A 26,775-nucleotide genomic window follows, 5' to 3' on the forward strand; every position below is an offset into this window, starting at 1 on the left:
GGTTGCAGAGCTGTGGAGTCAGAACTGTTGCTGCCCCACAGTCCTCATTTCTGTCCTTGCTCAACAGTCTGTATCTCTAATCTCAGTCCCCTTCTCTTTCTTGTTTATCTCTGATCACCCTTCTGTGCCCAGGTGGGTAAAGAATCAGTGGGTGGGGCTAAGGCAGGAGGAACCAAGGGATGCGGGGGTATAATGGGAATCTTGGGTGTGCTGGGGCAGTCCTTTGTGTGTGTGTGTTGGGGGTGTAATTGTGGCTTGGTCGCAGGGGCGTAACTATAGCACCGCAGCCCCCGCCACCGCGGGGGGGGGGGGAGGCGCTGTGCATGTGGGGGCGCCGGGGGCTGCGGTGCTATAGTTAAACCCCCCCTCAATCCCCCGCAGACTTACCTATCGCGCTTGTCCCGGCGGCTCCGTTCTTCTGCTGAGGACCACCACAAAATGGCCGCCCCCATATAGCACACAGTTCTCTGAAACTGTCTGCTGTATGGGGGCGGCCATTTTCTGGTGGTCCTCAGCAGAAGAACGGAGCCGCCGAGACCAGCGCGATAGGTAAGGCTGTGGGGGTTTGCATGGGCGGCGGGGCGGCGGGGCGGCGGGGTAGGGGTGCTCGGCTGGGCGGCGACGGGGGGCGCCCCCCCCTAACGGCGGGGGGGGGCGCCCAAAACGTAGCTACGCCACTGCTTGGTCGGTTGCTTGTATACTTTTTAACACAAGCTGGGGTTATTTAGCGACTAAGAATACTACTAAACACTGCTTTTGTACACATTATTTCTATCTCAATTATTAAAAATGTCTGTGAACAATTCACTCCCATATCTTTTATTTGTTTGGAACAAGAATTTACCCTTTTTTTAATGTGTCTCACTAATAGGTTCTGTGCAAATATGATATATTGCTATGTATTAGTTTGGGATATACAGTGCACTGCACACTACATCATTGATTTCTGTGTCCACCTTAATGGTAGTGATTCAATGTAGGAGTTGTGCAATTTACTATTCCGGAATACAATGATCAGTACATGTTGATCCATGTAAGATTCAACAAGAGATGACACTTCAGTGTACAGTACTGTACTATTTGGCTTTTCACCTTTGTACTTAGAACACTCTCTACATCTGTCTGTATTTGATAACTGACACCTGGACAAAAAATGTGTCCAAATTGTCACTTTTTATAAACGTGTTCTACAGTATAAGCAGTAAAATCCCAAATGTACTCCAGCAGTACCACTCTTAGGTTATTGACATTTCCTATCTTTAGTTATCACAAATAGGGGTGCAAAAGCAGTTCCAAAAATAGTTTTATTGGACAGCATTGTTGACATGTTAGATTATTACAATACTAGTTAGCCCGCTCTAAGCAAATGCTTCAAATGCTAGTCTGCTACCTTGTGATTGCCTCTGTGTTTGTGCATGTGTGAGAGAGATGTAGTTTCTCTCGCTGCCAACAGGTGGCAGTGTTTCAGAGACACACAAACGGACACTAGAAATATATATGGACTAGTAAGCCCGCTGGAAGTAAATGCTTCGAAAGCTAGTAAATGTAGTTTCACTTGCTGCCAACAGATGGTAGTGTAAGCCCGCGTGAAGCAAATGCTTTGAAAACTAGTAGATGTAGTTTTAATTGCTTCCAACAGATGGTAGTGTAAGCCCACATGAAGCAAATGCTTCGAAAGCTAGTAGATAAAGTTTCACTCACTGCCAACAGATGGCAGTGTTTCGGAGACACACAAACAGACACTAGACATTATATATATATATATATATATATATATATATATATATATATATATATATATATATATATAGACTAGTAAGCCCGCTCCAAGCAAATGCTTCAAAAGCTAGATGTAGTTTCACTTCCTTCCAACAGATGGCAGTGTTTCCTAGACACATGAACACTAGACATACAGTATATATATTATAGATGATAAGAAGCAGTCATTTTATAGCTTCCCAAATTGTTTTGAATCGCGGCGTACTTGACCATCATTATATTTCATAGCCCCCTTAGGTCAAAAATTTCTAATTGAGAAATTTAGAAAGGACTAGATTAATTCAAGTAAAATTAGTTTATATGTCATCTGTAGGTTCAGTTACGTGATGTGGGAAAGAATATTCTTCCGTTTGTCCACATTGTTTATTATTGGCAGCAACAAACACTGGTTTTGCCTATTACAGTGACATAAATAATATTAATTGGTCTAGGAAGAACAAACCAAGGCAGTTCCCCGAGGCTCTCAGAGTACACAGTTTAGGAATCACAGGGATAATCTACTATTTAAAAGTTAAGCATAGCAATGTATTAGGAACACAACCTGAGTAATGGCGCAGTGATGTCACTGGAGTGCCTATTGAATTGATAAGCTGAATTCAGGATCCAATTTATCGTGTTTCAGAGATGATTATCAGGGAACTTCACATAATCCTTTAGCAAACGTGTGATAAATACAGTATATGATGGAGCCTCGAACTACAGTACAATTTAGGTTCAGTAGTACAAATCGAGAGCCATAGGAAATGTACAGTACAGTATATTGCGCCTGCCCTACAATAAGCCCGGCTGGTTGGTACAAGTTTATACTTTATACAATTTCATTAATTCCCACAAGTAAAAAAAAAGTATTTTACCCCTGGCTACTAGATTTTATTCCAGGCTATAAACTAGAGCAACAGAACATCATATGCTATAGGCGCTCAGCAATGCAATGCTCTCATCTGGCTAAAGGCAAGAACAATATCCACATTCCCAGGTGAGAACTAGTTTTAATGATTCATGGGGTTTATTTACTAAGATGGGAGTTCATTGAAGATGGGATGTTCCTATGGGCAACCGGAAATTCGGATCCTGATTGGCCACTAGGGGGCCAATAGAATCATTCGGAGGAGAGGCGCTGAATATGAAACTACAGCGTCTCTCCTGTCAGTGCGAGGGTACCGGGACACTTGTTTTTTTTTTCCTGAAGATCCGGACTACTGGGGACAGAAGAGGAGGTGATCTTCGCCGGAGGACCTTGGTGAGTAGGATTTTCTTCCACAGGTCCCTAAATGGATTTCTATGGATCCTGGAGCCCCCGACTTTAGACCCTGAAACCCCGGACCATAGAGCCCCCGACCCCGGGCTACCTACGTGCTCAAGAAAGGTAAGTATCAGTATGTATGTGTTATGTATGTATTCAACTTTTATTTTTCATGGGTGTCAGTGTGGTAATTTAACTATTTATTTTACTGTGGAACTACAAGTGCCAGCGGGCCCTTTAATGCCCCACATGCTGGGACTTGTGGTTCTCCAAGTCCCAGCATGCGGGGGAGGCTTGCTGGGACTCATAGTTCCACAGTATAAGACAATAGTTTTTAATTCTATTTTTTACACCATTTTATCAGCTCGATGCCCACCATCCAGGGGCATCGAGGACAGCACCAGGCTTCAGCCTGGCAAGGAAAGTCCTGGAGGGGGGGGACCCCTTTATTGGTCTGGTCAGAGGGCTGAATGCTTTGGCCGGGGGGGACTTGTATAAAAAGTCTCCCCACGGCTGTGGCATTAGCCTGGAGCTGGTTCTTAAAATACGGGGGACCACTAGTCATTTTGTCCCCCGTATTTGGGAACCAGCCCTGGAGCCTGAAGCTGGTTTTAAAAAATAGAGCGAAGCCCTATTTGGCTGGTTTCCTGATTTCTTAGAACCAGCCCTGGCTCTTTCAGCCTGGTGCTGGTTATGCCCAGCCGTTTTTATTTATTTATTTATTTTTCTATGTTTTTTTACACACTGCAGCCTGCACGTATCCTGCTAATTACCAGCCATATTGAAAATACGACCGGTTAGTAAATTAGGAATCACCCTTCTTTTGAATGGTGATTCCTGTCGTATTCTTTCGATGGTGTATTCATTCGTATTTGTAAATAGAAATACGAATATCCCATCAATGTGAATACGAATTGCCGTATTTTCGGGATTGTAAATCCCGAAAATACAAATGTGTAAAAAATAGGTGTATTTCCGGATAGGAATACACCTATTTTTTACAAATTTGGCTTAGTAAATTTCCCCCATATTGTGTTATCTGTATACACATGCTGTTAAGAAGGAGGAAACTTGTTGTTAGTTTTAAATCACAGTCCCTTTAAATAAGAGAACTTACTTTTTTTAGCAATCGTATAAGAACTGTGCAAAAATCCATATTCATATTTCTTTGTACAAAAATAAATCGCAGTGCTGGTGGCGTGATTTATTTAAATAGCCTTAGGCGTATATGAATATCTAAAAATAGGTGAATAGAAATGATAAAGCGTGCTGACCTAAATAATGTATCCACATATTCAAGATGACATATGGACGAACAGACCAAAATGTACTGCAGTGCATTAATTAAATACATTTATTTCATAATAATAAATATGAAAATTCCCAATACAACTGCTTAGCGCTAATTATACAAATAATTTTGTTTTTAAAAAAAGAATCTACACAAAGCTTTTATGTTATTATGGAATTTGATCTCAATAATATATGTTACAGTGAAAATCATTATTATATACTAGTTACCTGCATGACAAAATGATGGAGCCACATAACAGTAATGTCAGTGTCCGAATTGAGCAACACTTGAATTGCACCATCAGGCGCCATCTAGTGGCTGCCAGAGCACACAACACTTGACTTCTCTCTAAAGAGGTTAGGAGCAGTGTTATGCTGTGTACACACGGTCAGATTTCCTTTCCGATGTTGACAATATAGTCAGCATCGGATTGGCATTGGATCGGCATCGGATGCAGATCGCAAGGGTTTTAACCCTTGCGATCCCGGTCCGATCCCGATGCGCGTTCACGTATCGGAAGCCAGAAAGTCTTGGCTGCCTTGTCTATATAGTGCAGATATGCACTATATAGTCAAGATAGGATGAAAATCGGATGTGCCTTAAGATCCTATCCACGATCCTATCTGGTCAGATCGTGGATAGGAACTTAAGGCACATCTAACGTGTGTACACACCATTAGACTTTCATTATAAAAGATGTTACAGATTTGACCAAATATGCCCAGTTTGCACAAACATGAATTCACATGGACATTGCCCAAGGAAACAAAACTATATTGGGTACTTATGTATTATCTGGGCTCCCATGTTAAATGCACGCCATTTTTTCATACCCCTACTATCCAACTACGCATGGAGTTGATTTTATATAGTGTGGCGAGTGCAGCGAGCCACCGTGCCCGAAGCGTGGCGAGCGCAGCGAGCCCCGCGAGGGGACGCGGTCTCATAAGAAAAACGGGAGCCCAGATATTACATAAGTACCCTATATTGATATACAATAAATACTATAGGCTACAACGCCAAAAGTGTAACTACACTGTATACAAATGGCTACATTACAACAGATATATGGATGGATGTATATGAATGTATAAATTAGATCTGTGGCACTGAATGCTGATTTTAAGCTCTAAAATAAACACAAATAGGAAATACCGGCCTATTTTTAAGAACAAAGGGGCAGATGTATTAAGCCTGGTGAAGAGATTAAGTGGAGATAAAGTGGAAGGTGATAACGTACTAGCCAATCAACTATGTTAAAAAATTACAGTTAGGAGTTGATTGGTTGGTGCGTTATCACCTTCTACTTTGGGGTATATTCAGTGATTATTGTGAGCTGTGACAGCGAGCAGGGCAGACTGCTCGCTGTCACAGCTCGCACGGTCAGTATTCAACTCACCGCCTGCACACGCCATTTCCCCGCCGCTAGGTTTTTACAGCAAGGGGGAAAAGGCGTGTGCAGACGCCAAATCAGCGAGGCTTGCCGCTAAATACAGCGGGCTCCCTGCATTAGCCACGAGCCTCTTTGTTTGGGGGACTCCTCACCGTCATCTGACAGCGAGGATTCCCCTGGAACGTAGAATAGGATGAGTGGCCAGCGCAGGGGTTAAACGGCGAGGGACGCTAGTTTTTGGGGATCCACTCCGTTTAACCCCTTCGCCGACCATATTGAATACGAGCCATTATCTATACTTTATCTCTTCACCATGCTTAATACATCTGCCCTCAAGAAAGAGGTAAAGTAGTTTCAATCAATCAATCAGTCCTGTTGTATTCTCACAACAAAGAGCAGGCGTGGGCTGGCCATATTCTTGCCATGAATTGTTCATATAGACAAGTGGCCCCTATAATATCCTTGGGTCAAATTGTGTGTTTAATCTATAAATAGGAAGGGGCAAATTCTGCCCATGGTCTAGAGCAGGGGTCCTCAAACTATTTTGCTCTGGGACCCCCTTAGACAATAAAAATAATTAAAGGACCCAGCAAGTTACTGCAGAAAGTCATCACATCACACACACGTGTGGTCAGCAGACAGCACATACATGCAGCATTGTGGAGGCACAATATGATGGGAGGAGTCTACAGTAACAGACAATTCAACAGATCTATCAGGCTCCTTGAATCACTGACTGAGATTAGAAAAGCCTGATGGTCAGCAACATGTAGTCGCGACCCCATGCTGAGAAGGTCAGGACCCACAGTTTGAGAACCGCTGGTCTAGATAACCACAAGCTTATTTGCATGATCCAGTCCTCCCCTTTTCTCTACCCTCCTCCACTTGTCTCTGTCTCCTCCATACTCTTCTGCATGTGCCCCACCTTAGCTACGCTAAGGGTAGTGCAATTACCACATTATGCCATGGCATGCTATTTGTATTGCACTATTCCTTGCATCTGTCTTGAACATGTTTATAATAGATACCATATATGCTTACCTTATAAAGAAGGGGCAGCATGTGGAATGTTATTAATATGGTGAATCCTGTTAGATCACCCTCATGGGTTGTACATGTTCTCTTATTTAACACTTATGAGAACAGCGATAGATATGCTATAGAGTTAATAGGCATGAGAAAAAGTAAAGAAGAACATTAACTTACGAATCCGACATGCAGAACGACTGCCCCATGCCGCCGGTCCTCGTTTGAGAATATGTCACTGGGGAATTCATGAAGTGCTGTAAGAAAATAAAATTAAAATAAAGGTTAAACACCACTAATAAGAACAGGGCATCAAAAGCAAATATCAAAAAGGAGACAGACTAAGTGTTGAATCTAAAGTAAAGTATCAAGAAGCCTGTAAACTAAAAGGGAATCTATCAGTGCTTCCCAAGATGGCTCCACACAGTCTAGTAATCACATAAACTTCCCACAATCCAGATGCTTGCTCATCCTGAAGGGGTGGTATCTGAAAATGATCCTCCACTGTCCAGCTCTGCCTCGGCCTGACACTGCCCACCTGCGACACATCCTGACATGCCTTCTGGGGTGACATAACATTACATGGGGGTAGGAGGGTGACTGTGGCAGCGCAGGAATAACTGGGTATATAGTGACTGTAATACATGTACTGTGTCAGTCTTGGGAGAGGATCCATGTGATGTAGGGATAACATTTCAATAGCGTTGGAGGGGAAGGCCGTAACTAACTCAGGCGCATGAAACAGCCAGTAGAATAGAATTCTGTAATTCCTGTTGCTGATGACTCCACCCCCAAGTATGACATCACATGTTCAGGAACAGGGGTGGCACAGGGCTTAAAATTACCCTGTTGTAGAGCTGGGGTCAGATAATACGGGGGATGGAATTTGATGCTATATGTCATTAAGATTGGTTAATGACAAATAAATGGTCTAACCCAAATTGAGGTTTTGACCACACCCATGTCCTCACCCCCTGGTGACACTTCCTGCCTGGGAATCTGAAAATGAAGACTTGGTAACCCTACATCAAAGCACTAGTCTGGATTCACAATCTGTGTGATGTACTACATGGCTCTTCCTCTGACTGTCACAAGAATGCTCACTACTAGAAATGAATTAAGCACTACCTGTGAAATACTGACCTAAAATATAACTTTAATAAATCATTTATATTTAAAGAGCAAAAACAGACATTATTTGACATTTATACATGTAAAAGAATATGTATTAGAGATATATATAATACACATGAAATAAAACCACCATGCATTGTTCTGTTGCGCCGCAGAAGGCTGAAGGTGGAAGGCTGCCATGTACAGAATGAGGAGCTTCCATAGTATAACAAACAAAAGGTGACTAACATGGACACATACTTGTGGGTTGATTTTTTAATGCTTGAAAATAGGTAAAGTATATTGAATGGGGAAGCCTATGCATTATGGCATATTTTTTAACAGGTGCACAAAATAAAGCTGAAGCCCTTATTGCTTAAACATTGTCTGTCCTTGGTTTTACTGCTCACTATTAGTCCTGTATCTGGAAGAAACATCATCCCAAGAACTGAACCTTGGTATCATCATGGGTTGAACTTCCGTTGATGAGTCATATAAAATGGGTTTAAAAGCCCATTGCCATTGGTCCTTACAATGACAAATTTGCACAGAGCCTTGACCACTGAACAAATTGGGAATAAATTAGCCCACCAACTGCATGCCAGATCTTGTCCCTAAACCCACCATAATATTGTTGTGGCTGAAAGGATAAGGAGTTTCCACCAGAATAAGGGGCCCTATAATAAATAAGCAACTAAGTGTTCAGAAATGCAATAAATATAATTTACACGATGGATGTGCATAGAAAACAACTATGCAAATCCCTCTGATGGAAAGCCGCGTGCCTATGAATGCTGACACTTAAGCTGGCCATACATCAGAAAGATATTGTACCCAATCATACAATCTCAATTGATTGTAAGATGGATTGTATGCAGATTGTGTGCACATCTTGTGTACTCAATCATACAATCAATCATAAGATGGATTGTATGACTGATTGTATGATGGATTGTATGCAGATTGTGTGCACATCTTGTGTACAAAATCATGCAGCAGATGGATTGTATGACTGATTGTATGATGGATTGTGTGTAGATTGTGTGTCCAAAAACCACCAAGGACTCCTGGGGATTTCAAGGGAAATTGTACACAATCATGAGTGCAATCGATCTTAAGATCGATCTTTCTGATGTATGGCCAGCTTTACTCTTTTGTTCTTAGGAGATGCGCACAGACACAAGAAGTGTATCTAGACCAATGGGGTAGATGTAAAAATCTCAATGGGTGCACTGGTAAGAGAACATTCTACTATACATGTTTTATTGTTTATTATTGGTGAAGTACAATTAGAGATGCTCTTGTCCAGTAAAGTACAACTGTAATCCATGAAATATACCCCATTAAACATACAGGATGAGACCTTAATTCCACCAGATCAGAGATAGAGAGAATGCAGGGAGCAGGGGAATGCTCAGAGTTTAATGGGCAACCCCATGAAAATACTGGGTGTTCCCCTGGGAACGTGGGTGGGCTGATGCATGCCGCCTCTTTGGCAGACACTGACCATCCAATGATTTCGCTCCCCTTCGGCCGCGTGCCCAGGGATGTATTTGCATACATCCCCGTTAATGGTACTGAAGGGATTTGGCGGTGCCGGGAGGTGTTCGGCCGGGCGGCGTTTCAGGGCTCGCTAAGCAGCGAACAACAGCTGCTTAGCGAGCCTTCTGAATCAGGCCCTTGGAGACAATTAACATGTTTAAGAAGACCTAAACTCACATCAACATATACAGTAAAACCATGCAGTAGAGAAGCTCATTGGGAATGCGAAGCACACTCTGATGGCTGAAATGAACATTTTCGAAGCTTCAAAGAAATATACATAGCTATTTTCAAAGATTCTTGCGGCAATGACTCATCCAAGTGACATTAAAGACAGCTGTTTATGAAAGGCTGAAACTGCGATGCCAGTGGTTCTGATTGTTGAAGCAGGTTGAAAGCCTGATAGTTTAGAATGAGAAGTCCTGGCAGGAGCCCACATGTGCCAGCAATCAAATGATAATGAAAGTGCATTGGTATTGTATTTCAAAGAATGTTTGCCTGGGTTAAGTCATCGCTTCCACGTTGCTGATCCAAAAATCTGTATTTACAAATTGCCTGTACGTTTACCTTCCCCACCTCAGCAGAGGTCAGTACTAGAACTTTTGTTTGTCGTTAACCATTTTCTGGAGAATTTGGACAGAAGCATTTTTATAAAATACTCAGGGCAGACTAACTGGGCTAAGTGGTTATTATCTGCTGTCAGCTTCTGTTTCTGTGTTATTCTTAAGAAAGGAGTGAGGACGTAGATTACATTTCTAAGTACAACTTGCTCACACAGGTACTTTTATAAGTAGAATTTGCTCACACAGATGCAAACTGTGCCTTGCTACTTCTCAGGTGGTATTTCATATATATATATTAGCCACAATAGTGTCTTCAGCGCCCTATGTGCAACAAGTAATGTCCATTTAATAAATAAATATAAAAATTATATAAAAGAACAAAAGATGCTTGTAGCTTCTGTTTTTCTGGAAAATTCCTGTTTATTTTGATCACTACCCAACGCGTTTCGTTCCGGTTAGGAACTTCATCAGGGGCTTTTTTGATCTTCTGAATGATTTTGCCTATTCTTAGGTTCTAATTGCGGTGTATCCGAAGATATGGGGTGAATCCCTCTGGTACGTTTTTTTTGTGTGTAGTTTGATTTTGACCTTAGTTCAAATAGGGAGGAAATATAGCCTCTATTTGTGAATGGTGTTTTTGATAAATCCCCTCTATTGAGAATAAGCCATTTAACTTCAAGAAACACTTTTCAGTTTTTAGATAAAAGTCAGGAAAATATTCCACCTCAGTGTAAGTCTGTGTGTGCTCCTTGGAGTCCAGCCCGCAAGTGAACTCGTTATCAACTGGCCTTCTTCGTGATTTATTGACCATTGGCTATGAGTGCCACACCACCGTGCTTCAAATATACAGATACAGCTGTGAATATGTTACATGACCGGGTGCATTGCGCTTGTAACTAGCCCCGACCCGGGTATGGGTAAAAACCGGACCAGGACAAGACCCCCGGACTGCCGGAACGGACACCAAAATCTGCAGTCCGGAGCTTGTAGAGTCCGGTCCGAGGGGTGTCCTGTCCGGGGGGGCTGCCTGTGACCCCTGTCACCAGCAGGAGGGGGAGAATAAAGCCTCCCTGTATGGTCCGGGCATGTAGCAAAAACTGGACGGTCCGGACCACACGGGGAGGCTGCAATCTGCACTTCCCCATGTCCCTGATGATAGCTATCACAGGGACCCCCCCGGACAAGACTCCCCCCGACGGGACACCCCCCGGACTGGACACTACAAGCCCCGGACTGCAGATTTTGATGTCCGGTCCGGGGTTTAGTCTGGGTCCGGTTTTTACATAGTCCCCCCCGACCCGTTTGCTGGAGCATAAGCCCTAATGCAGTTCTATGGATCACAGGTGCATACGCAGTGTAAATGCACACCCACAGGCACACTAGACGAGGAAAGACATATCTTCAGGGTAAATATCGTTTTCCATGCCATATGCAGGGATTTAGTGAAAGGTTATGCAAAAGCAGTCATAATAAGAAAAAAAGAAAGGACAAGTCAGGCATGCACAGTAAGGCGAGAGAGAAAGAGAAAGAAAGAGAGAGATTATAGGTAATGTAGCCCATTATTGAGCCAATAGGATGTGTCAGAAGGCAATTTAAGCTGTTGGCTCCCAGGCCAACCTTCCCTACACCTCACATCTCTACTGCTGCAAGATACGGAGAATGCTGGTCTGGAATGGAGAATAGTGTAAAGGTGCATACACACAGTGCAATCTTGGCTATGTGTGATTTCCCTTGAACTCCCCGGAGGTCAGTACCACCACAATGGCTACTGCACAATTTTGACTATGTACAATTTTAGTTACTTTCTAGACAAATTTGTGCAGCCTGCACAGTCTATTTTTCTTGCGATTGCAATCTGTATACACACAGACACAGTGCAATATGTACTATGTTTTCTACTATATAGCCTACATCGGTAGTTCATATCACATCATGTGTACGCCCCATAATAGTGCATGCTGTATGTATCAAATGCTCCCTCCTGTGTCTATGAAAGGGACCAGAATCTGTGTACTGAGCAAATTCAAAGCAAATATTAAATTTGATGGCAAGTCTGTTTAAAACTAATTCTGCAATACATAGGGGTGTATTCAATGCTTTCTGCAAGCTGTGACAGCGAGCAGCGCTACCTGCTCGCTGTCACAGCTCGCAGGGTCAGTATTTAACTGACCCCCTGCACACGCCGTCTCCCCCTTACTAGGTTTTTGGAGCGAGGGGCAAACGGCGTGTGCGGCGGTTACAACAGCGAGACTCGCGGCTAAATGCATTAACCGTGAGCCTCACTGTTTGGGGGAATCCTCGCTGTCCTCTGATTTCCCCGGTGTGTTGAATACGGTGAGTGGCCGGCGCGGGGGTTAAACGGCGAGGATCGCTTGTTTTCAGAGATCCCTGCCGTCTAACCCCCTCGCAGGCCACATTGAATACACCCCATAGAGTGCATGTGTTTATGGATTACTGGTATGCTTAAAGTGGCATTAGAATCATATAGCTACACCACAGCTTCAGCAGTACACAAGGAATGAACTTGTTTAAGAAAAAAAGGCTGGAATAATAAGGCCTGACATATGAAATAAAAACACAAATTAAGCAGCGTCCACCCCACCCCAAAGAAGTCATGGTCCACCCAACAATGCTCATATGCAGCCCTACCTCATGTTGCCCCTGTCCACCAAAGGAGGCAATTACTCTTCTGGTCCGATAAATCAGACACAACTTTAAAAAAATAAAAACATCTTAGAAGTGTGAAAGTGCCGCAGCATAGCACATTGACATGTACCAAGCAGCCCTAGGGCCCTCAAAGGTTTCACCTGCGCCTCCAAGCTTACTTCCCATTGGTCATTTTCCCAGCTGTATCCTTCATCACAAAGAATTCTTAGATTTGTTTGACATTGCGTGTAATTCTTGTTTGTCTCACATTAAAGTGTCTGCTAATATATAATTAGAGTCTTGTCTATTTCTTTGATTTAATGTTTAAAGCAAATTAAAGAGTGTCGTGTGACCCTTCTGAAGGTTATAAGAACCTATTATTGGCGTAACATGCACTCATTGGTTTTGCACACTTTTTGACCAGTTTCCAAAATTTGGCACATATTGGCCCTTATTCTGGTTCACTCACAAATGCAAATTTTTTCCTTCTCAAATGGACAAAACCATACTGCACTGCGGGGGAGCGCAGATGTAACATATGCAGAGAGAATTAGATTTGGGTGGGGTTTTACTTCAAAGTGAGATCTATATTGCAGTGTGAAAATAAAGCAGTCAGTATTTACCCTACACAGAAACAAAATAACTCACCCAAATTTAATTCTCTCTGCACCCCCCCCCCTGCAGTGCACATTTGAGAAGGAATTTGCCTTTGCGAGTGAACCAGAATAAGGGCCATTGCCTTATAAATGACAGGATTTGTTGTGATTTCACAGGAGAGCTCACGTGGGGCCTAATGTTTTGCGGTGCAAGTCTGGTGGCCATGCAGGATGCTGGCCGGACACTAAGATTTTTTAAAGGGGAAAATACATGGGTAATTTCCAGGTAGGTGACATTTCGACCTGGGTTATAAGAAGGGTTAAATCCGGATGGCCCCCTGTATAATGGGGCGGGTTGCGGGTCCAACCCGGGATCTCGATCCCGGGTCCGTTTCAGCATTGCAATGTGAAAGGGGTATAACTAATTTGATCCAACTGGAGATACAGATTGTGGTCCATTTAATTCTTTTGATGTGTTATTTTTTCTTCCTGACAAAACTGTTGTACATAAAGTACTCTAGTATTCGTTACAAGAAAACAACCAGTGGCCACATGCAATGTATAGCTAAAATCCAGTGTCCAGTGTCCACCAAGTCTACACAGATAGAATGCTAGTTCTCCCACAATGCTTTAACTAAGCTGCAAGAAAACTCTCAAAATTCCACAACTCATACTGACAGTTACCAGCTGTGATAGTGTCTGAATGATACAATATAATTAACTTTTCACAGTATGTGAGATTCTATTTTGGTGTTGTCAAGACGTATGCCCTTCACCTGTAACATACACATCTTGTAGCAGCTGCTCCTCAACAGAGAAGCAATGAAAAAGAGGAGATCTGCCCCCTCATTGAAAATAAACTAACCGGAGATGCGTACCCAAGGGCGTGAAAATGAATTAGACTCTTTCAAAGCATTACTTGATATTAGAATTGTGCAGAATGCCACATTCCCACAGCAACATGTGTAGCTATAAATACACCCTGACCCACTAAAAATAAACATGTAACAAAACATATGTGCTTTCCATTGACCGAGCGAGTATCTTGGGAGCTGTAGTTCCAACACAGCTGTACAGACCAAGTTGCCTTAAGCCTTACATAAGACATGTCATTTAATTTAACAGAGATAGAGATTTACAGTTAACAATTTAAGCAGATGGTTTTCTGATATGCTCAAAGGGTTTTTTTTTTTTAATTCCTCCATTTATATGCTAGTTATTTCATTTCCATGTAAGATGCAAGTACACGTAAAATAGTTGTATATAAAAAAAATCCTAGGAGAATTTTCCCCTTGTTAAAGCCATTGCACTTGACATCTGACCTATACTTTCGTTAATGTGCTGTCTGCTTGCAATGTAAAAACTGAATTGGTGTCATTGATATTTTCTGTTTCCAGAAAGAACACTGAATATGTTTTCTCTAGCAGTCGGAGCGCAGAGCACATGAATAATATCTAACAGAATCCCGATGCACGTCTCTACGTATGTTGTCTATGTGTATTTGATGATGACGATCTTTCATTCATGAGATTACAATGACATCATTGTTTCCATGGCAACATTAGGAGCAGAACAAAGGACATCACTAATAAAGAGCTGTCTGCTTATAAATCTGGGCAGAGCATTTCTCAGTATATGCGTGTGTATTCTATCTATCTATATAAATCTCTACATTGAAAACCCACTTTCAATAAAATATAGTTGGTATTTACGGGTCTTTTGTTGAGGTTCCAGCCACAAAATTGTTTACAAGGTCAAAAATAACCAATTGATTCTGCCGTATCTATTTCGTTGAATTTGCATGCTTATATTTCAGCGAAGGGTGTTGAGGTCAATAGCTGGACTGGCAAGGTCTAGTATCGGAGCCAGATTTAAGCACACATACAGATGTGTACGCAAACCCCAGGTCACACATGCACACTGGCAGTGTCAAATCAGACTAAACAGTTCCATGTTTCATGGTTACCAAATATGGGGATTGCAGGGACAGATGATCTGCACCAAGGCAATGTTGAATTGCCAGGATGTTACTAAAGTAGCACTGCCGAATGTTTAATAACTAGGCTCCTAAAACTCCACAGCTTTCCAGTTAACACAGCAGCTTAATTGTCACCAAATGTATACATTTTTTTTTACAAGAAAAGTAATTAGAAGGTATCCACACTAATGAATGGATGGATAGCACACAGGGGGAACTGTATCAAGCCTTCTATACAGTGAAGCAGGGGTATGGTATGACTTACAACAGTCGGGAGTCCGATGTTTGTTTCTCCGACATCGGAATCCCAACTGTCAGGAGCCCGTCAGGGGGCGAGTGCATTCAAGCCCCTTGCAGGGTCGGTGGAGAACTGAGGGCTCCTGACAGGGATTGCGATGTTGGAGAAACGACCGTTGGAATCCTGACTGTCAGTGAGTCATCCGGCACCCATGTAGTAGACCAGAGTATGATAGGTAGAAAGAAGCCAATTGGTTCCTATTGGTAACTTCTCCATTTGTTGACTTTTTAGCAAGATTGATACATCCTCCCAACAGGCAGTCATAGGATGATAAAAAATAGTTAATTTAAGATCTAACATCTATAAAATAAATACTAATGTACCTTCCTTTATACAGTTTTATTCAAATTTGAATTCCACTTAATAAGAAAAAGCAATGAAAACAACAGTTACAAATAGATCTAAAACATTACATAAAAGGAAAAACTCCACCACTGGAAAAAATAGCTTTATTTAAATAGTAATAAATGATCTAATATTACAAATGATATATATTACAAATGTACTGCTTTGCTAGTGTGGAGAGCAGAGATAACGCCAATAGGCTGCCAGGGTAGAACATGATTGAGAAGCGCTGCTCTATATGAATACTTCATTCAATGGCCATTTGCCTTCATCCATAACATCAAGCTTCAAGGGATGTTTTTCTGTCAGCTCTTCAGTAATCAAAGGTTAATCTATGCTGAATTTCATACCCTGAGCCATGTATGCGTGCAAGCAGTCATTTGAATTCCATAAAGTGTTTTTTAATTGAACTTATTTTAAGCATGAATGAGAACACAAGGTTATAAATGTTTTACGAGGAAACAAACATGCAAATAATGCATGAAAAGGAACCCTCGAACCCATGAGGTGCCAAAGGGCTAAAAACATGGACGTTTGGGGCAGCAAAGTAGCAAAAGAGGCCTGAGCATAATAATATATCACTTCATCTTGGGCCTTATTTTGGTTCATTCTTTCTGACAAAATCCTTCTTAGATGGACAAAACCATGTGCACTGCAGGGGGGGCAGATGTAACATGTGCAGAGAGAATTAGATTTAGGTGAGCAATTTTGTTTCTGTGCAGGGGAAATACTGACTGCTTTATTTTTACACTGCAATATAGATCTCACTTTGAAGTAAAACCCCACCCAAATCTAATTCTCTCTGCACAAGTAACACCTGCCCCACCTGCAGTGCACATGGTTTTGCCCATCTAAGAAGATTTTTGTCAGAAAGAATGAACCAAAATAAGGCCCCATATACTGGGTACAAACTCTCCAATATAAAAACACAGCTGCCGACAGCCTATCAGCAAACAGGTTGCATGTGGGTCTGCACTGCTATTACAACTAGCCATATCATGTGCACCCCCTTCACAGCATTTTGGATAACGGATTTTTTCAGATTTTGGAATATACCGGTATATATTTTATTTCATACTTACAGTACCTGGTCCCATTGTGGCGCCCCGATGTCCACGGTGTCCCCCGGCGGCCATCCGGATCCTCTTCAGTGGCATCTCCGGTCCCAGGGGTGCATTGCACAAGTGGGCGGTTGCACCAGTGACATCAACGGCGTGCCCGGCCCATTCGCACAATGCACCCCAGGGACCGGAGATGCCGCTGAAGAGGATCCCGGAGGCCGCCATGGACACCGGGAGACAAGGCAAGTATAAAAAGGGGGGGGGGGGGAAGAAAAACAAAAAAACTAAATATTCAGAAAAATCACGGTTTTCTGAATATTTTGGTTTTTGGAATACACAGATAAAAAATGGGTGTTTTCATTTTAATTTCTTTGTCCTGATAAATATTGTAAGGAAAAAGTTAACATTTAATTGTAATTGGCTTCAATAACTATTTAAAATACGTAGCAATGAGCTTATACAGTCATACAAAGGATGTGACTAGTACAAAAATTACGTCACAATGTGTCTGGTACAAATGCAGCGGCTGAACACATTTGTTTTGGTGAAAGGGAATTTGCTTCCTAAATATTTCTGCAGTGACTGATAGGATAAGTAGTAAAATATCCATACTGGCGCTAAATATAAGAGGTCTGGAAACAGATGTTTTCATTTTCTACAGCTTAATCTGTAAAATGAGTCACCGTGTGTTTGATTCCTTACGTTCAGAGGGATAAGAGATGGTAAATGAAGCAAGAACTGCATGTTTGAATGCTTTAGTGCACATGGAGAGATTCCAATGGGAAGCAAATGATGCTTCAAAAGTATTCAGACTATGTCATTTACATTTTATTAATTGGAAAAACTGTATCCTTTAGTAGCTAAGGCCCATTTGAACTCTATATTTGATATTTATAGTTTGCACACTGCAGATTTATCATAGCTGGCGTTGGCATCTCTTGTGAGGAAAAGCCAAATTGTGTATGAAGTCACTTCCTGCAATACATAAACAAGTAATAATACAAAGATAATCCTACACTGGGTTGTATATCTGAGGGTATTTTTAATTGGCCAATCCTCAAAAATTCAATAAGGTTAGCACTACAACATCCTATACAGAGGAAGTCTTACCTGTCAAGTCTTATTATAGTATATATATATATATATATATATATATATATATATATATATATATATATATATATATATACACACACACACACACACACACACACACACACAATCGATAGTGGCACTTGGTACAATAAAAACGTATTACAGGCGGCCTCTAAATAGGTCATATTTAGAGGCCGCCTGTAAGACTTTTTTATTGTACCGAGTGCCACCATCGATTGTATGTATGTGTTTAGCCCCACCAGGGGGTGCTATTGGAGGGCACCGACCAGAGAGGATTGCTGAGGAGGGCTTCTCTATCCGTGGTTGTATATATATATATATATATATATATATATATATTTATTCTGTGTGGTGACCGGCACTCCCAAGTAGCAGGCTCAATATGTGCTAGCCTGGTGCCTTCCAGCATGGACCCTCCGGTCCTATTATATGGGGTAGGGATCAGGCGGCACTCACGGACTCCATTTCATGTGCAAAAAAATTGTTTAATCGTCCAACATGTTTCGGGCGTGCTGCCCGTCCTCAGGGATCAAAACCAAAGTGACAGTGCAAAACATATATAGTCATACAATCAAAGAAAAACCCTCCCCCTGTGCTGTGCGGCTGTCCGCCCCTCTCACCTGCGTCTTCCATCAGTTATCCCTGCTTCCGTCTGCTCACAGCGTGCGTCGCTCGGTCCGGCGCCATTAGGGAGGCTGTCACTCTGCCCTGCTTCCAGACACTCCCCATGACGTCGTCAGGCGTTTCACTACGCTGCGGGCCAGTGGAGAAGCCAGGCCTCGTTCTGGAGTCGGCAGTGGGGCTTGTTGCCATGGCACCTGGGGGAACATAAACAAATAACAATATAAGTGAAAACGTGCCTATTAAAATACAAACCAGTGTTGTAAGAGGCTGCTGCCAGCCAATTAAGAGGCGATATCTTCGCCAAATATTGTGAAAAAAATATTAGATGATAAAAAATAAAATGGTTTAAAAATTTGCAGATTAGCGTGGCACACAGTGGTACTGGGTGGGTGGAAGACTCTGATTGATATATAAGTGGTTATTATTGAGTGCAAATAAGCACTATGCTAATACTATATTGGTCACCACCCACTTTCAGCCTCCGTGTGTCATGCTTAGGTCTTCATGCTACAACATTATGTCATACACAATGGATTCTTCAAGCTCACTAAGGCCTGTTATTTAAATACATACGTGTGAAAACATTGTTATAAATAATGGTACAATCCATGTTGTTCATTTAGACCTCGGGGCGAGAGTGTCCCCAACAGGTGAATCCACCTGGCCTCTCGCTGTAGGAGCATCCTTTTCCTGTTCCCTCCTCTGGGGGGTATGGGTACCTGGTCTATGATCTTGGACCTGATGCTGGCTACACTATGCTTTTTTTCTGTGCAGTGCCTTGCTACGGGTTGTTCACTCCGACCAGTTTCTAAGGCCTGCCTAATGGCTAGGCGATGGTTCGCCCATTCTTTCTTTAAACTGCGTCTCTGTCTTGCCCACGTAGTAAAGCCCACATGGGCAAGACAGGACATAAACCACGTAACGGCTAGAACACGTAACCGAGTGGTTAATTTTGATCTTACGGCCTGTATGAGGATGGCTTACCGTGTCACCTGCCAGCATGGAGCTGCATGTTATGCAGCCCACGCATTTGAAGCAACCCTTGGGCCTGGACAAAAAGTGGGTGGGCCTGTTGCTTTTGGTAAATGCTGCCACATCCGTCTTAACCAACTGGTCAGCTAAGTTGCGGCCCCTCTTGTACGCCGGCATTATTCGGGTACTATACAAACTCTTTAAGTCCCTATCAGTGGCCACCAATGGCCAAATGGCCTTAACCTGTCTGGTGATCTCCGCACTGCCCACTGCATGTTGGGTGACCCAGGGGATCCTATCACCAACACGCAGGGACCCAACACTGATAGGGACTTAAAGAGTTTGTATAGTACCCGAATAATGCCGGCGTACAAGAGGGGCCGCAACTTAGCTGACCAGTTGGTTAAGACGGATGTGGCAGCATTTACCAAAAGCAACAGGCCCACCCACTTTTTGTCCAGGCCCAAGGGTTGCTTCAAATGCGTGGGCTGCATAACATGCAGCTCCATGCTGGCAGGTGACATGGTAAGCCATCCTCATACAGGCCGTAAGATCAAAATTAACCACTCGGTTACGTGTTCTAGCCGTTACGTGGTTTATGTCCTGTCTTGCCCATGTGGGCTTTACTACGTGGGCAAAACAGAGACGCAGTTTAAAGAAAGAATGGCGAACCATCGCCTAGCCATTAGGCAGGCCTTAGAAACTGGTCGGAGTGAACAACCCGTAGCAAGGCACTGCACAGAAAAAAAGCATAGTGTAGCCAGCATCAGGTCCAAGATCATAGACCAGGTACCCATACCCCCCAGAGGAGGGAACAGGAAAAGGATGCTCCTACAGCGAGAGGCCAGGTGGATTCACCTGTTGGGGACACTCTCGCCCCGAGGTCTAAATGAACAACATGGATTGTACCATTATTTATAACAATGTTTTCACACGTATGTATTTAAATAACAGGCCTTAGTGAGCTTGAAGAATCCATTGTGTATGACATAATGTTGTAGCATGAAGACCTAAGCATGACACACGGAGGCTGAAAGTGGGTGGTGACCAATATAGTATTAGCATAGTGCTTATTTGCACTCAATAATAACCACTTATATATCAATCAGAGTCTTCCACCCACCCAGTACCACTGTGTGCCACGCTAATCTGCAAATTTTTAAACCATTTTATTTTTTATCATCTAATATTTTTTTCACAATATTTGGCGAAGATATCGCCTCTTAATTGGCTGGCAGCAGCCTCTTACAACACTGGTTTGTATTTTAATAAGCACGTTTTCACTTATATTGTTATTTGTTTATGTTCCCCCAGGTGCCATGGCAACAAGCCCCACTGCCGGCTCCAGAACGAGGCCTGGCTTCTCCACTGGCCCGCAGCGTAGTGAAACGCCTGACGACGTCATGGGGAGTGTCTGGAAGCAGGGCAGAGTGACAGCCTCCCTAATGGCGCCGGACCGAGCGACGCGCGCTGTGAGCAGACGGAAGCAGGGATAACTGATGGAAGACGCAGGTGAGAGGGGCGGACAGCCGCACAGCACAGGGGGAGGGTTTTTCTTTGATTGTATGACTATATATGTTTTGCACTGTCACTTTGGTTTTGATCCCTGAGGACGGGCAGCACGCCCGAAACATGTTGGACGATTAAACAATTTTTTTGCACATGAAATGGAGTCCGTGAGTGCCGCCTGATCCCTACCCCATATATATATATATATATATATATATATATATATATATATACACACACACAGTATAGAGAGAGAGAGAGAGAGAGAGAGAGAGAGACATCCTCATCTAGCCCTTTGATAGGATTGAGTGAGTAATCCCCTACTGTATTGTTCTATGTATTGCAGCTGAGAACAATAGGCCTTGGGTAGCCATGACTCACCATGGCTATCCAGAGACGGCTAGATGAGGATGGCTCTATCTGTATATAATTATTATTATTATTCAATTCTATGCTATGTTGTTTGCAGTACCTCATGGCCTGTTCTACCACTGCCAATTTAATACACAACTGTACCTGTTTTTGTACTGAAAACCCAACAACAGCCCTAAATGGCTTTATTTCCAAGCTCCAGGAGTGGATGAGTGTCAGCTGGATGCCTCTGAATCCTGACAACACAGTAGTCACTCTAATAGGAGCATACAATCAAAAGACAAGAATACAGCTTATGCATAAACTAGATTCAGGACTATACAAAACACTGAACACATGCATAATATTTGTGTTGTACTCAGTGGCACCGAGAGGGGGAGGGGAGCTGGCACACTTTACCCGGGCCTGGGTCTGATGGAAGGGCCCGCTACTCTTTCCCCCGGTGCAGAGAGATCTGACTTCCGTTGCAGCAGTCTCTTTCCCCAGCCCAGCTTCCTCTTGTCTCTTCAGCCCCCAAGTGTCTCCACAGCTCCAGCCAGGCCACTTCTCCCAATCACCCAGTGTCTCTTCAGCTACAGCCAGCCAACCTCTAACTCTCAAGAAAGCTAGTGTCTCTACAGCTCCAGCTAGCTGTGCTCTGTCCCTTTAGCCACCAAGTGTCTTGCCCCTTTCTCTGTCTCTCCACCTAGAACCATTCTTCCTCCCCAGCCCCCCCCCCCCCCCCCACTGTCTCCACAGCTCCAGCCAGGCCCATTTTGTCTCTCCAACCACCCAGTGTCTCTACAGCTCCATCCTGTTCTGTCTTTCCAGTCCCCAAGTGTACAGCCAGCAAGCTTCTATCTATCCAGTCCCTAAGTGTCTCTACAGCTTCAGGTAGCCCTTTTTTATCCTCCAGCACCTGTATCTTTCCATCTGCAGCCCTTTTCATTATGAAATGATTTGCACCATGGACCTTATTCTGGTTAGTTCGCACAGGGGTCTGATGTTTTGCAACTGCACATGTACATAGTTATTTATTTATGCGCATGTGCAGCCGCTGTGTGCGAGTGGCCACGGTGAATAGATTATTCGCCGGGCGTTCGCACACAACAGTGGGCGTGGGCCGGCAAGCCAGGGGGATCGCCAATGGGGACGCACAGATTTTCATGGGTGTTCCCATGAAAATGCTGGGTGTTCCCATGGTAATCGCCGGTGACGCAGGTGTGGGGAGCAGGCATCTAACGCCAGCAAATGTACTTTATTGTACCCGATAGTCGCCAGCAAGCTACAGAGACTCCAGGACCCCACAGACAGATCCAGCTATAGCCAGTGATCTGCATGGCGCAGGCAGTGGTTATCCATGGATGCCCTTGTGATAACTGGGTGTCGCTTGAAAGGACTTCTGTGTCCAGACAGTCAATAGGTCGACAGCAAGAGGCCGACATTCAATATGTCATCAGGGTGAAAAGATCGACATGCACTAGGTCAACACAGACAAACAGTCGACATCCAATATGTTGACAGGGTCAAAAGGACATCATGAGCAAAAGGTAGACATGGAAATGGTCAACTCATGAAAAGGTCGACAAAAGTTTTTCACATTCACAATGTTGACAACTGTTGACAGGGTCCTCCAATTAGTGTATCGCGAAGCCTGGGACAGGGCCAGATTAAGAACGGGACAGACAGAGCTGCAGCTCCAGGCCTCCATATAAAAATAGGCCCATCAGCATGACAGCATGATGATCACCAGACAGACACCAACTGGCCGCATGGTTGGCCCATAAATAAGAATTACAATTGCGTATAATGTAAGGGCTCTACATGCCTACATGGCACACACTACACTGGCCTCACCTCCTCCACTTCTCATAACAGGCCCTTAAACATTTTCAGCCCCAGGCCCACAAGGCCCTTAATCCGGCCCTGCCCTCGCATGGTTTTCTTCATTCGTCATGCTTCCCATGTTCCCAATTGTAGTCCACGTGGATGGTAAAGCATGAAAAAGTCCCCCAAAAATAGAATAAAAAAATAATTAAAAAAACACGTCAACCTTTTAATGTATCGACGATTGTCATGTTGACATTTTACTTTTGTTAATGTTGACCTATTGTATGTCAACCTTTTGTCTGTGTTGACCTAGTGCATGTTGACCTTTTGGTTTCAACCTATTGACTGTCTATCTAGACACTGTAGAACTTTCAACCGCTTCCCCTGATAACTGGTGCCCAGAGGTCAATGCTTCCATTGCATCAGGGAGCTCGGCCACTGCTCGTGATGTTTGTAAAATAGTCTTCTTCATGCAAAGGGCATCCATTCATTCACAGGGCCAGTTGATAGGGTGTTATGGTTAGCACTGAGGTCATGGGCTCCATTCCCACCATGGCCCTAACTGTGCAGAGTTTGTATATTCTCCCCGTACTTGCGTGGGTTTCCTCCGGGTACTCCGGTTTCCTCCTACATTCCATAAATATACTGGTAGGTTATTTGGCTCCTTACAAATTAACCCTAGAATGTCTGTGTGCGCGTGTACATGTGGTAGGGAACATAGATTGTAAGCTCCACTGGGGGAGGGACTGATGTGAATGTTCAAATATTCTCTGTACAGCGCTGCGGAATATGTGTGCGCTATATAAGAAACTTTTAATAAATAAAGAAATTCATGTGTATAGCAAAGTAATAAAAGGCCAATATAACTTACTATAGCATTTATTACTTAGTATGCTGTGTATATACTAAAATACGAATTGCACATCTGCACATTAATATATGCTGCAAATGAGAACACTTATCCATTGGCATTAATTTCCAAGTGATTAATCCCAATGAGGATGTGCACTTAAACAATTATATAAATCATGTAAAAATCTAACTAAAAAATATTTTTATTCTTTTAGAATATTTTTCATAGCACGCCTTGAAAATATTTTTAATCAGAGGCAGAACTTTGGGAGGCAATGGAGTCATATGCCGCTGGGCTCCTGCTCCCAAGGGGGCACCTCTCCCCCCCTGCCAGTTTAAATTAAAGTTAATTAAAATCCATCAACATCACTTCTGTGGCTGAGTTATGAAATATATATGTGTTTATATGTGCTCTTTCTCTTTATAATATATATAGATATTTATAAAACACATATATATTTCAGTACAGATACTATATAAGGTTGTGTGTAAGGGGGGTGGGGGATGTGGGAAAGGCACCAATATATTTTATGCCTCCGGGCAACTGAGACGAACTTACGCCGCTGTTTTTAATAGTGTAAAGACATGAATGGCAGCATACAGAGCGTACATACTCTAAATTACATTTGTTTCCTCCTTTGAGTGCCAACATCTCTGTTAGAGAAGTTCAAAATATTGGCTACAAATACCAGCGTCGCTCACATTTATTATATAAATTCAAATAAAAAATGTTGTGGAAAAAAAGATTGTGGGTGAGATTTAATAGGATGAGAGATTCAAAAAATGAGAGATTTTGTGAGAATTCTCCAGTTTTTTAAAGCGGCAATCATTTACACTTCGAAATCAAACTGGTTTTGCAGTGTAAATGATTGCCGCTTTAAAAAAAAATGGAGATTTCTTACCAAATCTCTCACTTTCTGAATCTCTCATCCTATTAAATTTCACCCTATATTTCCTATATAAGGTAAACCTTACAGGTCATTACGATGAATAAAAATGTTTGACTGGCAATTTTCACACCTATTTTGAAATTCACTCAAAAGGGTTAATGCAGGTCAAACTCTAAAGGGAACCAAGATGAGCCCTTGTTAAGAGAGTAGTTGTAAATAACCTAGTGGTTTCTTAGTAAGAGTATTAGTACATTTCCCCCTAAGTACTCCCTGTCAATAACACTGTAAATAAATCCGGTCTGTGACCACCACCGCATGCCCATCGCAGCACATTGCGCAGTGCGACAGACACATGAGGGTATCGCTGATGATCACTCAATGGCTTAGATATCAGATAGCAGAATAGTCAGGCCCATATCATTACACAAATCTGCGCACTCCACTGACCATTTGTGTTATCCGCATGGGAAGACCCATATAATACAATACCATGACAGTGAACAAAAAAACAACAACTCCAAGCCACTCCGGTATCCTCCCACAATCCAAAAATATACTGGTAGGTTAATTGGCTTTCAACAAAATGAATCCTAGTATGTCCGTGTATGTGTACTGTATATGTGGTAGGGAAAATAGATTGTAAGCTCCACAGGGGGGGGGGCAGGGACTGATGTGAATAATATTTTATATTGTTAAGGTTTATATTAATTACAGTAATGCCTGGTACACACCAGGACGACTAGGGCCCGATCCCCTCAATCTAGATCCAATTCCGACCAATTGGATGTAGATTGTAGGTAGATTGGGCCCTATTTTTCCCTGTTCTGGTCCGATTCCGATCCGATGCGCGGCCCCGCGGGTCGGTCTGTCGTTATTCAGATCCTACCTGCTGCAGGTAGGATCTTAAGAACGACCATACAGCCGGGTGCGGGTCGCCATCGGATCGGACCCGCTCACGGTGCACATCGTGAGCGGGTCGTGCCCCCCCGCGTCACCGTGAGCGGGTCGGACGAGACACTGACGACCCGCCCACGATGTGCATCGTGAGCGGGTCGTCGTGGTGTGTACCCTACATTAGTGTTATCATTTGTATAATAATTTTGATTGCATCGAATTCAAGACACAAACGTATCAGTGCAAGCACTGCTGGAAACCCTATTTGTTACAATGTGATTTAGAATGCAGAAAATAATAGTTATTGAACACTGCATTCCCACCATAGTTAAGTGCGATTGTATTTGTCGTATAACTCATGGGATGAGACTCTATCTACAGCAGTGATTTTCAACCTTTTTACCTTGCGGCACACTAAATAAGATTTTAAAATTGCCAAGGCACACCATGAGATCCCCACAGGGCAAAACACATTGGCCCCCACAGCAAAAAAAAAAAACTATTGGCCCCCACATTAAAAACAATCACACTGGTCCCCACAGGTAACAAAAATTAAATACATTGGCCCTTTACATGCAAAGAACAGACCAGTAAATAACATTTTAACTGGTGGTGGCTGTAAACAGGTTTGGGCATCTCTAGATCTGGGGGCACACTTGAGAACAGCTCAAGGCACACTAGTGTGTCACGGCACAGTGGTTGAAAAACACTGATCTACAGTATTGTTCTGTGATCATCTAGTTCAAACAATAAAAGACCAGGGTTATTTTTACCAGCCCATTAGTGTCTCGTTAAAGAGTTTGTGAGGTGTCCTATGGGAAAAGGTTACAAATCAGTTAACCCCTAGTTCTGGGTCAGAT

General features: G+C 43.0%; 1 protein-coding gene across 1 annotated transcript in view; it reads right to left on the minus strand.

Moving 5' to 3' along the window:
• Window positions 1–26,775, minus strand: part of SLC24A3 (solute carrier family 24 member 3) — a 376,099-nt gene that overhangs the window by 167,881 nt on the left and 181,443 nt on the right. The window contains exon 3 of the mRNA XM_083175935.1: window positions 6,916–6,992. Coding sequence (XP_083032061.1) covers window positions 6,916–6,992 — 77 coding nt within the window. The remainder of the gene's footprint in view (window positions 1–6,915; window positions 6,993–26,775) is intronic.

Source organism: Crinia signifera, chromosome 3 (genome assembly GCF_055691185.1).
Source record: "Crinia signifera chromosome 3, ASM5569118v1, whole genome shotgun sequence".
Classification (NCBI taxonomy): domain Eukaryota; kingdom Metazoa; phylum Chordata; class Amphibia; order Anura; family Myobatrachidae; genus Crinia; species Crinia signifera.